Source organism: Octopus sinensis, linkage group LG14, assembly GCF_006345805.1.
Source record: "Octopus sinensis linkage group LG14, ASM634580v1, whole genome shotgun sequence".
Lineage (NCBI taxonomy): Eukaryota > Metazoa > Mollusca > Cephalopoda > Octopoda > Octopodidae > Octopus > Octopus sinensis.
The window spans coordinates 24,820,147-24,837,695 of NC_043010.1; the positions used below are offsets into that span (position 1 = coordinate 24,820,147).

The following is a 17,549-nucleotide window of genomic DNA, read 5'->3' on the forward strand; positions in this document are numbered from 1 at the left end:
GGTAGCGACACCTGCTGGGTTTGACTATGCTGCATTGATAAAGGGCAACAACCCTGAAACATGTCTGCAGATGTCTGACCAGCAAGGTGAAGCGGCTGACCTCCCCTGTTCGAAGGTTGTAATGGACGCAGGTTCGTGTGTCATATAGCTAGCTAGAGGCGATGGCCTCTTGGAGCTAATCAGCGACAGCTTTAGTCTTATATTTATGGACTGCCATATAGTTTGGCGATAACTATTTATAATATTATATATATTATATATATATATTATATATATTATATATATATATATATAAATTATTAGAGAGTTATCCACTATGTGGATAACTCTAGTGCTAAAAATAGCTCCGAAGCAACCACAGAAGATTTGTTTCCAACTAGAATCAACATACATTAACGTAAGGAAAGTGAAATACAACGAATAAAATAGATTGACTCATACAATTGTTTCATTACTAATGTAAATGTAGTTTTACTTACACTTACATCTATAAATCTTCGTAGAGTTTGTCAGAAATGCAATTAATTAGATCGATTCGAGCGTCAAAAACACGAGCGGTCCAACCAATTACATTTTTAGTTATGTCTCAAATTCCGCGCCAAAAAGCAGGCCTAGACTCATTGGAAACGTATGCCGCATCAAATAAAATATTGACTGCCGCGTAGTTAAATTTATAAAATTATAAATGAGGGTGAAAAATCGATATTAATTTACTAATACCATTAATTTAACACCAAGTGGCTTAGCACAAAAAACTACGGAGAAAATACAAATTTATACATAAATTATTAGAGAGTTATCCACTATGTGGATAACTCTAGTGCTAAAAATAGCTCCGAAGCAACCACAGAAGATTTGTTTCCAACTAGAATCAACATACATTTAACGTAAGGAAAGTGAAATACAACGAATAAAATAGATTGACTCTATACAATTGTTTCATTACTAATGTAATATGTAGTTTTACTTACACTTACATCTATAAATCTTCGGTAGAGTTTGTCGTGCTAAGCCACTTGGTGTTAAATTAATGGTATTAGTAAATTAATATCGATTTTTCACCCTCATTTATAATTTTATAAATTTAACTACGCGGCAGTCAATATTTTATTTGATGCGGCATACGTTTCCAATGGAGTCTAGGCATGCTTTTGGCGCGGAATTTGAGACATAACTAAAAATGTAATTGGTTGGACCGCTCGTGTTTTTGACGCTCGAATCGATCTAATTAATTGCATTTCTGACAAACTCTACCGAAGATTTATAGATGTAAGTGTAAGTAAAACTACATATTACATTAGTAATGAAACAATTGTATAGAGTCAATCTATTTTATTCGTTGTATTTCACTTTCCTTACGTTAAATGTATGTTGATTCTAGTTGGAAACAAATCTTCTGTGGTTGCTTCGGAGCTATTTTTAGCACTAGAGTTATCCACATAGTGGATAACTCTCTAATAATTTATGTATAAATTTGTATTTTCTCCGTAGTTTTTTGTGCTAAGCCACTTGGTGTTAAATTAATGGTATTAGTAAATTAATATCGATTTTTCACCCTCATTTATAATAATTATATATATATATATATATATATATATATATATATGAGTGGTGTGTGTAATAGAATAAGAATAAGAATAAGAATAAGAATAAGAATCCTTTATATTATGAGCACAAGGCCTGAAATTTTTGTGGGGAGGTGACAAGTCGATTACACCGATCCCAGTGTTTCACTGGTACTTAATTCATCGACCTCGAAAGGGTGAAAAGCAAAGTCGAGCCCCGGCGGAATTTGAACCCAGAACGTGAAGGCAGACGAAATGCCGCTAAGCTCGCCGCTCTTTAATAATAATAATAATAATAATAATAATAATAATAATAATAATAATAATAATAATCTATGGGATTTATAAATATTTTAATGCATTGCTCTGAGCCTGAGGATATGAACGCGGAAACATGATCAACACGGTGTCCATGCATACTATGGATTGTATTATAAGCATCCCAGGATTATGGACTATTATTGTAAGAAACATGTGATTTGTGGAAACGCGCGTAGCGATGCATTAAAATATTGATAATTTCCACTCATGGTTTATTATCATTATTATTGTTGTTGTTGTTGTGTTGTTATTATTATTATTATTATCATAACGGCACAGCTCTGTACAACTCCCAAAACCTGATATTGCCAGTTGGTGCCACTAAGCTGTAGCCTGCATAATAAAATAGGAGCTTTTATTTGCATATTAAAATACATTTGCTGTAAACGAAGAAGGATATAAATAATATGTGTGTGCGTGCGCGCGTGCGTAGTGCGTGTGAGTGCGTGTGTGTGCGTGCGCGTGAGCGTTTCAGTGTGTGTATATATATATATATATATATCTTTATATACATGGTTCCGGGTTCATCCCCACTGCGTAGTACCTTGGGCAAGTGTCTTCTACTTTAGCCTCGGGCCGACCAAAGCCTTGTGAGTGGATTTGGTGGACGGAAACCGAAAGAAGCTCGTCGTATGTGTGTGTGTGTGTGTGCATGTATTTGTTATTTATGTCTGTGTGTCACCCCACAATCGCTTAACAACCGATGTTGGTATGTTTACGTCCCCGGTGATTCAGGTAATACGCTTCCTTCTTTCTCTAACTCACACTGAGTGTTGTGGACAAAAGATCTTGCAACTTTCAAACAACGAGAAATTTCTAAATCCCCATGCTTAGTCTTCACAGATACCATCACAGCATGCCTTTTCATGTCGTTAGTAATCATAGGGCCTGTCATTATTATTTTCTGAAAGAGAAGTTCAATAGAAATTAGTCAAGCAAAATAATAACTAAAAATATAAGTCCTCAAATATCGTCCGCACCCTGTATATACAGGAGTTGGACAAAATAATAGAAATACCTTAAAATTTCAAACAAATTTATTTTGATATGCGGTAGGACTATCTTTGGCAGTAATTACATCTTGGATTCTACGAGGTATGGACTAGTGCAAAGTTTGAATTTTTTCCAAAGGAATTTTTCTCTATTCTTCAGCTAAAACAGTCTCCAGTTCTTGTAGTGATGATGGTGGAGGATATCGACTCCTTACTTGTTTTTCTAAAACGCACCATATATGTTCAGTAATATTGAGATCTGGGGACTGTGGTGGCCAGATAAGATGTTCAACTTCACCAGAATGTTCCTCGTGCCATTCAGTAACAACTTTAGCTGTGTGAATTGGTGCATTATCATCCTGAAAGATTGCGATTCCCTCTAAAAACAATTCTGCAACCATAGGATGAATTTGAACAGATAAAATGCTTAAATAGTGTTGACTATTAATTCTGCCACGAAAGGAAACCATTAGGCCGGCGGATTTCCGAGATATAGCCCCCCCCCCCCCCAATCATCACAGATCCTCCTCCATGTTTAACAGTTGGAAGAAGGCAGTCTGGGTCAAATGCTTCTTTTGGCTGTCTCCACACGTATACTCGGCCAGTGGTCGGAAATAAGGTAAAGAATGACTCGTCTGAGAAAATAACATTCTTCCACTACTCTAGGGACCAATTCTGCAGGTTTTTACTCCACTCTAAACGCTTTGAAACGTTTGTTTTTAAAAGTAGTAGTTTTTCTGATTGCAGCCCTTCCGTGAAATCCGGCTTTGTGCAGCTCCTGGCGCACAGTTTTTGTGGGAACTGGGTTCTCAAGGTGGTGATTAAGTTCTGCAGTAATTTTGGGAGCTGTTCTTTTGTGATCCTTTATAACAGCTCACGTAAGATCCCAACGGTCCCTATCTGAAGGTTTTGGTTTTCTTCCGGAGTTTTGTTTCGACGAGAAGGTTTTTCCCTCTTTCTCAAAGGCTGTAATTACTTTCGAGACAGTACTTCTTGATACACCAAGTATGGCGCCTGCCATATGAGCACCATCAATTTGACCTCTTTGAAAGTCCGATATATTAGTGTATCTTACTCTAGTATTGCATTACTAAATTATATATATATATGTATGTATGTATGTATATATATATATATATATATATATATATATATATATATATATATATATATATATGCATGTATGTATAATAAATCTCTGAGCGAAGTTGAAGATGGAAAGGATGGCTTCCCTTTGCAAATACTGATAGAGCAAAGAAAGTGTGTCAATAGCCAGCTGGAGGAGGTGTGTTCCAGGGGCTACAAGCTACTGTTGCATCCATCCTTAAGTGTTAGCCACATTTAAGTGGCAAATATTCTTCACGATATATATATTATATATATATATTCTTCTATTCTTTTACTTGTTTCAATCATTTGACTGCGACTATGCTGGAGCACCGTTTTAGTCGAACAAATCGACCCCAGGACTTATTCTTTGTAAGCTTAGTACTTATTGCATCGGTCTCTTTTTGCCGAACCACTAAGTTACGGAGACGTAAACACACCAACATCAGTTGTCAAGCGATTTTGGGGGGACAAACACAGACACACAAACATATAGATGTATATATATATATATATATATATATATATATATATATATATAATGATTTCGCTTAGCAACAATGATACTAATGCTTAGTTGTCAGAACTCAATAAACACATTCTTTAGAATATAGCCTCAAAGACTGCTGTAAGCTAAGATTGATTGAATAGATAGATAGATAGATAGATAGATAGATAGATAGATAGATAGATAGATAGATAGATAGATAGATAGATAGATAAGATACACTAATATATTTGTGTGCGTGTGTGTGTATGAGCGCGTGTGTGTATGTATATAGGTGTATGTTTGTCTATGTATATATTAGTACATGTATATATGTATATATATATCCGTGAAAGAGCATGACGGGCTACAATATCTGCGTGTGTACACATATACATATGTGGATAGGTGGATAGATGGATAGATAGATAGATAGATAGATAGATAGATAGATAGATAGATAGATAGATAGATAGATAGATAGATAGATAGATAGATAGATAGATAGATAGATAGATAGATAGATAGATAGATAGATAGATAGATAGATAGATAGATAGATAGATAGATAGATAGATAGATAGATAGATAGATAGATAGATAGATAGATAGATAGATAGATAGATAGATAGATAGATAGATTTTGATTTATAGGTAAAAAATATACATATATACATAAGTATGTGTATATGTATATGCATACAAACACGCACACACACAGACACACATACGCACACACGTACACACATACACACACACACACACACACACACACTCTCTCTCTCACACACACACACACACACACACACAGCACAGCACACACCGTACAGTGAAATGTAGTTTCCATTACATGACGGATCGCAAGAACAGCTGAACGCTGGTTTCACACTTGAATGCTTGAAAAGGCACTAACAACCGTTTTTGAAGGAGAAATGCTCTCGCTTCTATTTTAAAATACTCGGTTTGTGTTTTAATTACTTTATATCAATAAAAGTTATAAAATAAACATAAAGATAATTTATCAGAAGAACATTAAACGTAAATACTTTACTAAACTCCATTATTTTTTTTTATTTTATTCAATTATACTCTTAAACAGTATTTTTTATATTGTTCTTTTTTTTTATTCTTCTGCTATTCTTTTTGTCTTTTGTTTTACCATCTTTTGACGGTCTGGTGCTATTTCCTTTTTGGATAGTTTAATAATTTTGTTTTTATTCGGGAGAGGGGGTTGCTTTTTTGCTTGTATGTTTGTTGTTGCTGTTGTTGTTTGTTTTTGTCTTCTTTTTTTTCTCAAACTCAAAAGTTGTATAAATTCCAGCTAGAGAGAGACACCTGCCGTCAAAGAGAAGCTGACGCTCACCAAAGTTGTCGTCTTGAAAAGCTTTGGGTGTCTTCCTCTTCCTAATTTACAAAACAAAAAAAGAAAACAAATAATAGTAATCGTAATAATAATAACCGAAAGCTTTACTAAAATCTCAAAGCTATGATTAAACCAACGTCTACTTCGCTTCTGATCTTGAATCAGTTTCTACATGTCGCATTCTTCATGCTATGTGCAGCATCATTTTCCAATGCGTTAATCACTTTCCAATCACCAGACAAGGATCTTTGCAATGTAAGTGTCACAAATTCTTACCTTTTATTTGTTTATTCTTATACTGATTTTTGTTTTTTATTCACTAAGATATTTGAGCACAGATATGGTCTGTTGTTTAGTCTTCTGGAGAAAAGAATATTCTTTTCTACTCTAGGCACAAGGCTCGAAATTTTGGGGGAGAGAGGGCCAGTCGATTAGATCGAACCCAGTACGCAATTGATACTTAATTCATCGACCCCGAAAGGATGAAAGGCAAAGTCGACCTCGGCAGAATTTGAATTCAGAACGTAAAGACAGACGAAATACCGCTCAGCATTTCACCTGGCGTGCTAACGTTTCTGTCAGCTCGCCGCTTTACTGGGGAAAAATATCCTTTTCTGCTCTAGGCACAAAGCCTGAAATTTGGGGGGAGGGGGCCAGTCGATTAGATTGACCCCAGTACGCATCTGGTATTTAATTTATCGGCCCCGAAAGAATGAAAGGCAGAGTCAAAAATACTTGCTGTTTGATAATTTAAAACTGCTGTACAGACAAGAACCTCCTTACACCATGTAAATTGTACTTTTTTTTACATGAATGCATTCCTTCCACTTGTAATTATTTGTCTTCCATTTTTCTGTTATATATTACATTATTGTCCACAGGGGGCTAAATATAGACGGGACAAACAAAGGGATTAAGTTGATTATATCGACCCCAGTGCGTAACTGGTACTTATTTAATTGACTACTACAGGATGAAAGGCAAAGTCGACCTCGGCGGAATTTTGAACTCAGAACGTAGCAATAGACGAAATACTGCTAAGCATTACGCCCGGCGCGATAACGATTCTGCCAGCTTGCTGCCTTAATAAGTATTATAATATTTATCTCTTTAATGCCCATGGGATGGGGGCTAAATATAGAGGGAACACACAAGGACAGACAACGAGATTAAGTCGATTATATCGACACCAGTGTATAACTGGTACTTATTTAATTGACCACGAAAGAATGAAAGGCAAAGTCGACCTCGGCAGAATTTGAACTCAGAACGTAACGGCAGACGAAATCCCGTTAAGCATTTCGCCCGGCGTGCTAATGTTTCTTATTTCTTTACTGCCCACAAGGGGCTAAACGCAGGGGGGACAAAGAAGGACAGACAAACGGATTAAGTCGATTATATCGACACCAGTGCGTAACAGGTACTTATTTAATCGACCCCAAAAGGATGAAAGAGGCAAAGTCGACCTCGGCGGAATTTGAACACAGAACGTAGCGACAGACGAAATACCTATTTCTTTACTACCCACAAGGGGCTAAACACAGAGAGGACAAACAAGGATAGAAAAACAGATTAAGTCGATTACATCGACCCAGTGTGTAACTGGTACTTATTTAATCGACCCCGAAAGGATGAAAGGCAAAGTCGACCTCGGCGAAATTTGAACTCAGAACGTAGCAGCAGACGAAATACCTATTTCTTTACTGCCCACAAGGGGCTAAACATAGAGTGGACAAACAAGGACAGACAAACAAGGACAGACAAACGGATTAAGTCGATTTGAACTCACAACGTAACGGCATTTCGTCCAGCGTGCTAACGATTCTGTCAGCTCGCCGCCTTAGCCTGCTCATGAAATTAACATGCAAATGGCTGAACACTCTACAGACACACGTACTCTTAATCTAGTTCTCGGGAGGATTCAGCGTGACATGATGTGGCAAGTTTGGCTCTAGCTGACAGAATCGTTACCGCGATTAATGCGTAGCAGCATTCCGTCCGTCTTTACGTTCTGAGAGTTCAAATGCCTCCGAGATTGACTTTACCTTTCATCCTCTCGAGGTCGATAAAATAAGTACCAGTAGTACCCTGCCCCGAAACAGATGGCTTTGTGCCACAATTTGAAGCCGATATTCCGCAGAACTATCATTGCTTACGATACTGTGTAGTAGCTTCAAAGCAGAATAGGCTTCCCTCCACAAACCCATTGGTGCCGAAATTTTTCTCGTGAATGAAATTGCCTGAAAATTCACAGATTCTATTGTTTTGACCTAAATAACAACTGCAAAAATTTCATTTAAATCCGTTTGATAGAGACTGCATACGCGTTAAGAACATGCTTCATTCTTTGATACAGATCTTTTACTCTTTTACTTGCTTCAGTCATTTGACTGCGGCCATGCTGGAGCACCGCCTTTAGTCGAGCAAATCGACCCCAGGACTTATTCTTTGTAAGCCTAGTACTTATTCTATCGGTCTCTTTGGCCGAACCGATATGTTATGGGGACGTAAACACACCAGCATCGGTTGTCAAGCGATGTTGGGGGGGGGACAAAAAAGACACAAACATATACATATACTATGGGCTTCTTTCTGTTTCCCTCTACCAAATCCACTCACAAGACTTTGGTCGGCCCGAGGCTATAGAAGAAAACACTTGCCCAAGGTGCCACGCAGTGGGACTGAACCCGGAACCATGTGGTTGGTTAGCATGCTACTTTATTTCATATAATTTGCTATTTAGGCATTTACAAAGAGGGGACAAACAAGGACAGACAAATATAAAGGGTGAAGTAGCTTAACACAGTTACAATTTTCGAATGAAGTTACGGATAAGATTATAAACAATGAATTTTACGAAGGTAATGTTTAAAAATATTAATGATCATGTCGAAGGACGGACACCCAGCCATCCGGGTAGAACCTTTACTTTCTGATCCGGTCACACTTACCTGGTGCCAAACATACCCATCTTGTATGCCACAGGCTTCCATCTTTTCACAAACATATCTCGTGACAGACACCTCTTCTCCAGCCTGATTTTGCTACTGAGGTGGTAACTAAAAAAGTTAATCAACCCCTGGCCGGAGACAAAGGCGCCTGTCACTATACCTTTCGTACGCGTCTTCCATACTGTTTCTTTCAGTATGGCTACTACACAGAAAAAACAAGCCTTTCTTTCCCTGTTAAGGAAAGGGGGCGGCACAATCTCGATGATAGACTCAGCTGATAGCTGTACTCTTCCCATCACTGACAACAGTTGTTCAACAAAAGCTATCAGTTCGATAACTCCGGACACTCCACGAATGCGTGCAAGACGGTCTCCCTATCCTGCTCACATCGCGGGCATGTCGGCGAGACGGCACTACCGTGCCTTGACAGCTTGTCGCGAACAGGTAAAGCCGCACGGAAACACTGCCAGGCCAGGGATTTCTGGTAATTATCCAGATACCCCGGCCCGAACGTCCTCCGGAACAGGTTGACCAACTGATTTTCATCGTAGCCCAGGGTCTCCCCCAAGGCGTCTTCGGACTTAATCTCCACTAACCCGCTATAGAAATCCGTGGTGGAACTCCTGTTGCCGGCGTTGCCCACCCGAGATAGTAGCTGGAGCGCCTGACGGCACTCCAAATGCCATTCACTCAGTTTAGGTCTCCGCTTGATCCATGCACCGATGTCCGTTAGGGATGTTAACTGGGGAAGGTAGAACCGGACGTGCGGTGACCACACCTGCTCTCCATCCAGGTAAAGCCAGAGGTGCCTCAACCTTAACGCGAGTTTTCGCATCCTCAGCCAAGGCATCCCTAGCCCACCCTTTAGCGGTTTCTGGCAGCAGACAGAGCGCTTTACAAGTGGCTTTCCTCCTTTCCACAAAAATCGGAAAAGGATTCTCTCCAACTTGTTCAGCCACAAATCGGGGCAAGGCACCACGGTCAGACGGTAGGTGATTACTGATGCTATAAACATCTGCACCACCTCCGCCTTCCCTAGCAGGGATAACGCCCGCCCAGACCAGGTCTGGGTTAGAGCGGTCACCTTGTTGGCCACCTCACTCCAATTTTTCTCAATCTGGAGGTCTGGCCCGAACCAGACTCCGAGCAGCTTAACAGGACCTTCCGTCCAACGCCCTACGACGTTATTGGACGGCATCGGCTTGCCCCTCCAGGTGCCGAGTTGCAAACCGACCGACTTGTCCTTGTTAACCTTTGCTCCTGCCACCGCCTCGTAGCTTTTGATGGCCTCTTCCACCACTGGAAGCTGGCCTTCGGCTGCCACGATGATGGAGGTGTCATCCGCATACGCCGTAGCTCTTCTTCCACACCATAGATCATGCGGCGCGCCCCCTAGTGCCTCCAACTTCCGCAGCAAAGGCTCAAGAGCCAATACGTATAGGAGCGAGGACAGGGGACACCCTTGACGAACTGAACGCTCGATCCTGAACTGCTTCGAAAAGGAACCGTTCACCTTGACTACAGACTCGATGTCGCTATACAAAGCAGCGATCCAACCTCGAAAGGTCGGGCCTAGGCCAGCCTCTCCGAGGACCGCCGCCAGGTACCGATGGTCGACCCTATCAAATGCTTTGGACTGGTCTAAATGTACCAGTGCTCCCCCTGCGCCAGAAAGCTTCCCTACCCTCTCTAAGGAGTAGCGTATAAGGTGGAGATTGTCGTGGATCGTTCTGCCGGGGATAGCGCACGTTTGCGCTTCCCCGACAAGTTTGTCCACGACCCGCGCCAACCTTTTTGCTAGCACCTTGGCCAGAATCTTTAACTCTGTGTTTAACAGAGTTATGGGCCTGAAGTTCCCTATCTCGTCCCCCTTGTTCGGGTCCTTCCTGATCAACGTCACCGCCCCCCGGCTCGCAGACTTGGAATTCTCCCATTCTGCTGCCAGTTGGCGTAGACGCTAGCCAGCAGGTGTCCGAACAAGTCTGGCATACTTCTATAAAATTCATAGGGCAGACCATCGAGACCCGGCGACTTCTCCCCGGGGCACTTGCCCAACACCTCGATTACTTCCTCGGCTGTGATTGGCCCTTCACAGCACTCAGCCTCTCGTGTCGAGAGGCGCGGGCCACCAGACAGGAAGTCTCTAAGGGCCTCACCATGATCCAGCGTCCCGCACCTCCCGAACAACTCGGCGAAGTGCTTGTGAAGTGCCTCACACATCTCGTCCCGCTTCTTGATCGTGCATCCGTTTTCATCAACAAGAGACCCAATTGTGGCATCGTTTCCACGCTGTGTTTCTATCGTACGGGCCCATCCGGCAACATTAATTCCCTCACGGCACAATGCTCGTACTTTAGCCCGAACTCTACATCCCTCATGTTTGGTTTTGAGGTGACGGTCTAATGCCGTTCTCGCCGCTAAAATGTGAGATGCAGAGCCCAACCTCAACGCCTCCTCTAAGTTCTTAACTAGTTGCCCTTCTATTCTAGCCCTATCTAGTCTTAGTTGTTTACTAAATCTAATGGACTCGAATCGAATGGCTCTTTTGAGGGCGAACCACCACCGGTTATTAACCACGGCTCCGGTTAACGCCCTCTGCACTAACACCTTAATCCGGCTACGGTATGCCTCGCGTGTCAAAATAGACTTGTTCAGCTTCCAGTAGCCGGTTCCTATCTTAAGTGTGCTATCTATGTCCAGTCTACACGTGACCATTCTATGGTCAGTATAGGGCACCTGGACGAGCTGTGGACAACTAAAACTAGACTTATCTCTAGTTCTTATCACTATCCTGTCTAGATAAGACTTGAACCTTCCGTCGCCACTCATCCAGGTCCACTCTGGGACGTTCGGATGGTCAAGTCTGTAACGATCTGCCAGCTGAAACCGCTTAAGCAGATCCACGAGACGTGAGTACACTTTCCTATAGATCGAGCCAACGCTATCGATGTGTACGTCAACGATAGCATTAAAGTCCCCTAATATCACTAAAGTCTTCGACGTCACGAGAAAGCCCTCTAGGCGCCGATAAAAATCAGTTTGGAAACCTCTAGCACAAGGTGCATAGAGTCCGATCAACCTGAAGGCCTTACTGTCACATCAAGGACGACCAGCCCACCTTCTGGGTCTACATAGACTGTACTTGTCTGTAGAGCCAAGTCTTTACGGATCAGTACCACTACGCCCCCTCGCCCTCCGGTCTGGCCAGGAGACATGATTTTCTCGTAGCCATTCAGGAGAGGCGAGAAGGTTTGTAGGCTGTCCAGCTTGGTCTCTGTAGCAACCATCACATGTATATCATGTGATCTGAGGTCGTCGAGGAAACAAGCCTGCTTCCACTTCGAACTCAGACCACGCACATTTAAGCAACCAAGGTTAAGCGAAGCCATTACAAAAGTAAAAGTTCTACTTACGTTTCGTTGGAGAGGTGGGGGCCGACCTCACCACACGTTTGGGCCCCTTCTTTCTCCTCTTTCTTCAGATAGTCCGGCAAGTTCGTGATATGCCGGATGGCGTTTGAGTGTCTGTCTTTTAATTGTTTCAACGTTGTTTCCGCAATCACACGCGTGTCTATTTCGATCTTTGTATTTGTGTACAGTCTTGCTGACTGATGCTGAACCACAATATCGTTTATGTATTTGTCTTGTGTGTCGAATTCAATTAATATGAGTTCATTTTCTTTTTTGTCTTCTTTTTCTGGGCCAGTTGAGCGGGATTTTTTTTTCCGTGTCTGTGGTGTGTCTTTGTTTTTATTATTTTTTGTAGGGGATGTGGACGGGGATGATGCACGAATTCTTTTACGAACTGGTGTAAATCCCCCCTCTGATACCTCCATGGTATCGTCTGGGGTAGCAAAAGTTTGTTCGGTAGGCGCCGCAGTTTTTAGGGGGGTGGGAGGTTTTAATAATGTAGGGGTTTGTGAGTGCGAGGGCTGGGTTTTTTCTTCAGTCTGTTTTGGGGTTGGCACCGTAACAGCAGGAGTGGGATTTTTTTGTTTTTGTAGGGGTAGGTGAGTTTGCAAGGGTAGGGACTTTTTTATTATCTGAGGGGCCTGGTGTCTGCGGTTTCTTTTGCTTGTCTGGACAGTCTACACGAATGTGGCCTTTTTTGCCGCAGGCGTAACAGGTGGGTTTTCGGCCTTCGACCTGTACCCTGAGGGCTATGTTCTCGCCCACGAGCACCCTCTCAGGAAGGAGCTGCAGGTCCTCCACTGTTCCTTGAATTAATATATTAATGTTACGCCCGAGCCAAAATAGAGGGGCAGAGCATGTTACTTCTAGTATTTTAATTTTATCCGCCCTTTTATATAACAGGGCGGCCACTACCTCTGCCGGATCTACTTCCGGCGGGGCTTCTACAATCCTGACCCGGGACGTCCTGCGTCCCCTATAGCTTGGGAAAAGTACCACCTCCTTGGTTTTTAGGGGGTTCACAGAATGCCCGCGGGCCATTTCTTCCCCCGAGAAGCGGACATCCACAGTGCCATATGCCCGTCCCCTGGCGACGTACACGATGTCCTTCCAAATCGGGGACAGGCATTTCTCGATGGTGCTTTTTTCAAAGTGTTTGAACCTTCTGCTTTGTGGACAGAAAGTTTTAAACACTACGGTCCGCTTCTTGGTCTCCACGATACTGGCGGAAGGTGATATTTTAACATCACCACCCTCCTCTTGCATTCTTTTAAATAGCTCGACGAGCTGATTGACATCGATGTCAATGTTCTCGGTAGCCACTGCGGCTACCGCAGACAATTTTTTAACATTGCTCTCCTCAAGAGCACTACTTTCGTGAATAATTTCAACAGACATATTCTGTTGAAATTAGACAACACAAAAATTACGAATATTGGTTTCCCACAAAACTGGGAAACCTATAGAAAGTTTTTCTTCCAAAGTAGTTCAAAAAAGCAGTTCAAAAATTCCAATTCCCACCCCCATTCGGGGGAGGGGCACGAAAATAGTCTGGCAGGACTATATATAGTCACGTAAATAAAAAGCCACAATGGCTAACAGTTCAACGGTAAGAATTATCCAATATTCCCCGGTAAAACGGAGAACAAGACAGTTCAGCAACGTTTAAAGACAAATTTTCAGTAGTAGAAATTCAACAATTAACAACACAGCAAAATTCTTACCGGGAAGAAAACGCGTCCAAACCGTAGTACGGTAAGCAAAGTCACTCTTCAGTCAGTGAGGTTAGCAAAGCTACTTACCACACAGCCACTCCTACGCCTGTCATACACATATCACAATTTGTATCAAGCATTTGTTTTATACATTTATAAATTAAGTGTCAGTTTAAACGGACGATCGGCGTGAATGGGTTAAGAAAAACTACAGCAATTTTAGATGAGACTATTGCAATAACAACCTACTCGTGCAAATGAAATATTTGCCAAAACTAGATTGCTTGTTCCTCCAGAGACATGGAAAAACCACAATTAATAGCGACAGAAGCAACATTAATATTGATTTCAAATTTTGGCACAAAGCCAGCAATTTCGAGGAAGGTAGTAAGTCGATTACATCGACCCCAGTGCTCAACTGGTATTTATTTGATTGTCAGTGAAAGGATGAAAGAGAAAGTCGGCCTCAGCGGAATTTGAACTCAGAATGTAGAGTCGGACGAAATGCTGCTAAGCATTTTGCCCGGCGTGGTAACGATTCTGATTTCTTTATTACCCATGACGAAGATAAGAGACAAACAACACATTGGGGACATAAAACACACAAAAAAAAACTATGATAAAGATGAGAGGGTGAAAATGAAATATGAAAGCGATGTTAGCCGCCCCATCGGAAAACATCGCTTACCTGTCCTCTTTTCCTAGGTCCTCTTCCTACAGTCTTCTGAAAAATACATAGTCTCTTAATTTTACCCTGTACCGCTTTTCCAGTTCTTTTTTCTCATCCGAGTCTATCTCCTTTCTTATCGATCCAAAAACATTCATCTCTTCATCTTCAAATTCTCTTACTTGTTCTACTGTAAAAAGCACCTCCATACACCATTCCTCATCCCAATTATCCGGCAGTTCAACTTCACCCCAGTCCCTCAATATTTCCAACAGGTCCTTATCTTCTAATACACCTATAGCATGCATTACGGGAGGGGGGTTTTGTAAGTTGTTCTGTGTGTCTATTTTTTTGTTCTTGTTGGCGGGGAGTGGGTAGGCTTTGTGTCTGCAGGGGAAGGGTGGGACGAAGAGGGTGTGGGTGGTGCTGGGGTGGGTTGGGGTTCTTTATAACTTTCCTTCTTTCTTTTTCTCTTCTTCCTTTTACCATTGGTTTCCCACTCTGTTTTATCTTCCATCTTTTCTTGTCTTTCTCTGTTCCTCTTGCGGCTTCCGGGCATCTTCTATCTCTTTTACGGGCTCCTTCATTGAGAAATGGCGCGGTTAACTCAAGAAAAACAAATAAACATTGATACTTATAAATATCATTTATGCATGTATGTGAATGAGTGTGTGTGTGTGTGCGCGCGTGCGTGCGTGTGTGTGTGTCTATATGTATATGTGTATCCGTATGTAGGCATACATATACACACACATATACAATATATATATATATATATACATATATATACACACATTTGTGTATGTATGTATATATAAATATATATGTGTATGTATACATGGAAATTTATGCGTATGTAGATACATAAATTGATAGATAGATAGATAGATAGATAGATAGAAAGACAGACAGACAAACAGATAGATAGCGACAGAGAGGGGGAAGGAGAGGGGGAGAAAGAGAGACGTCTATATACGTATGATTGCATGTACCTATACATATTTATAATCCCTGTCTTACAGATACATACGTGTGTGCTTGTGTATGTATCTGTACATGTGAGCGTATGTGTGTGTGTGTAGATTTCCTAATGTATTATTTCTACTATTTTTGTAAGTAATTAGCGCTACATGATAATCAAGTAAACCTAACGAACCATTAAGAGAGACAAGATAAGTTACTCAAACCGCAACGTTCTCTCTGTCTCTCTCTCTCTCTCTCTCTCTCTCTCCCCTCTCTCTCCCTTTCTTTCTTTCTCTCTAATCTTTGTTCGTTCACGGTTGAACGATAAGCAAAAGCAAAGTACGAAACTAATGATCGCAGTTGCTGGTCCAAAACACATTTATTGTTAAATGAGCCAAGAGAGCTACTTCACGGTTGTCTGGCCTGGTACAAATAGCAGCCGAATTCTCCCTCAAATTGCCACCAGTGCTCGACTGGCGGTGGATTTTTCCGAGCACGCACTGGACTGATCGTCCACTGCCGATCACACCGTGACCCGACTTCTACCATGTGATATCCTTGGTCATCGTCCACACCAACGGACAAGCTAATCTATTATTCTTTAAAGAGCCAAAAAGAGAGATACTTCACGGTTGTCTGACCTGCTAGAAATAGCAGCCGAATCTCCCTCAGATCACACCAAATCGTGCTGAAGAAAATAAAGGACACTGTAGACGTAGGTATCATAGAGAATGGCGATGGTATGTATACGGATGAAACTCTTGGCCAGACTGGGCCTAGGGTTAAACAACAACCCTGAGATGAAAAAGTCATACATCAAACATATATATATATGTGTGTGAGTGGGTTGACGGAAACTGAAGGAAGGAGTGGCTGTGTGGTAAGAAGCTTGCTTACCAACCACATGGTTCCGGGTTCAGTCCCACTGCATAGCACCTTGGGCAAGTGTTTTCTACTATAGCCTCGGGCCGACGAAAGCCTTGTGATGGTAACTGAAAGGAGCCTGTCGTACATATGTGAGTGTGTGTGTGCGTGCGTTTGTGTGTCTGTATTTGCCCCTCCCTCGTCATCGCTTGTCAACAGATGTTGGTGTGTTTACGTCCACGTAAGCTAGCAGTTCGGCAAAAGAGCCCAATAGAATAAGTACTAGGCTTACAAAGTATAAGTCCTGGGGTCGATTTGTTCGACTAAAGGCGGTACTCCAGCTGCAGCATGGCCGCAGTTAAATTACTGAAACAAATAAAATAACCTGTATCTATACCCGCGCACGTAATGGTGTGCGTGTGTGTTTTGAAGGGGTACATACTGGATTGTTACAGATAGTTACTCTGGATCTGAGTAAAATTTACATAAACGGTACAACCCTTTGTGGAATACTCGTCCATATTGAAAGACACTTACCCAAGGTCCTGCGCAGTAGTATTGAACCCGTATACCATGTGACGGGGAAGCAAGTCATTTACCAAACAGCCACGCCTGCGACTATACTAAAATATTTTTGCTATGGCAGGCGCAGGAGTGGCTGTGTGGCAAGTAGCTTGCTTACTAACCACATGGTTCCGGGTTCAGTCCCACTGCGTGGAACCTTGGGCAAGTGTTTTCTTCTATAGCCTCGGGCCCGACCAAAGTCTTGTGAGTGGATTTGGTAGAGGGAAACTGAAAGAAGCCCATAGTATATATATATATATATATATATATATATATATATATATATATATATATATATATATATATATATATACATATATATATATATGTATGTGTATATGTTTGTGTGTCTGTGTTTGTCCCCCCAACATCGTTTGACAACCGATGCTGGTATGTTTACGTCCCCGTATCTTAGCGGTTCGGCAAAAGAGACCAATAGAATAAATACTAGGCTTACAAAGAATAAGTCCTGGGGTCGATTTGCTCGACTAAAGGCGGTGCTCCAGCATGGCTGCAGTCAAAGGACTGAAGCAAGTAAAAGAGTAAAAGAGTAAAGAGTATGACACTTAACTTTATAAAT

General features: G+C 41.7%; 1 protein-coding gene across 1 annotated transcript in view; it reads left to right on the forward strand.

Moving 5' to 3' along the window:
* The first annotated feature begins 5,795 nt into the window (after positions 1–5,795).
* LOC118765915 overlaps positions 5,796–17,549 on the forward strand; it is a 12,225-nt gene continuing 471 nt past the window's right edge. Inside the window, exon 1 of the mRNA XM_036508733.1 lies at positions 5,796–6,090. Within this exon, the coding sequence (XP_036364626.1) occupies positions 5,959–6,090 (132 nt within the window). The 5' untranslated portion in view covers positions 5,796–5,958. The remainder of the gene's footprint in view (positions 6,091–17,549) is intronic.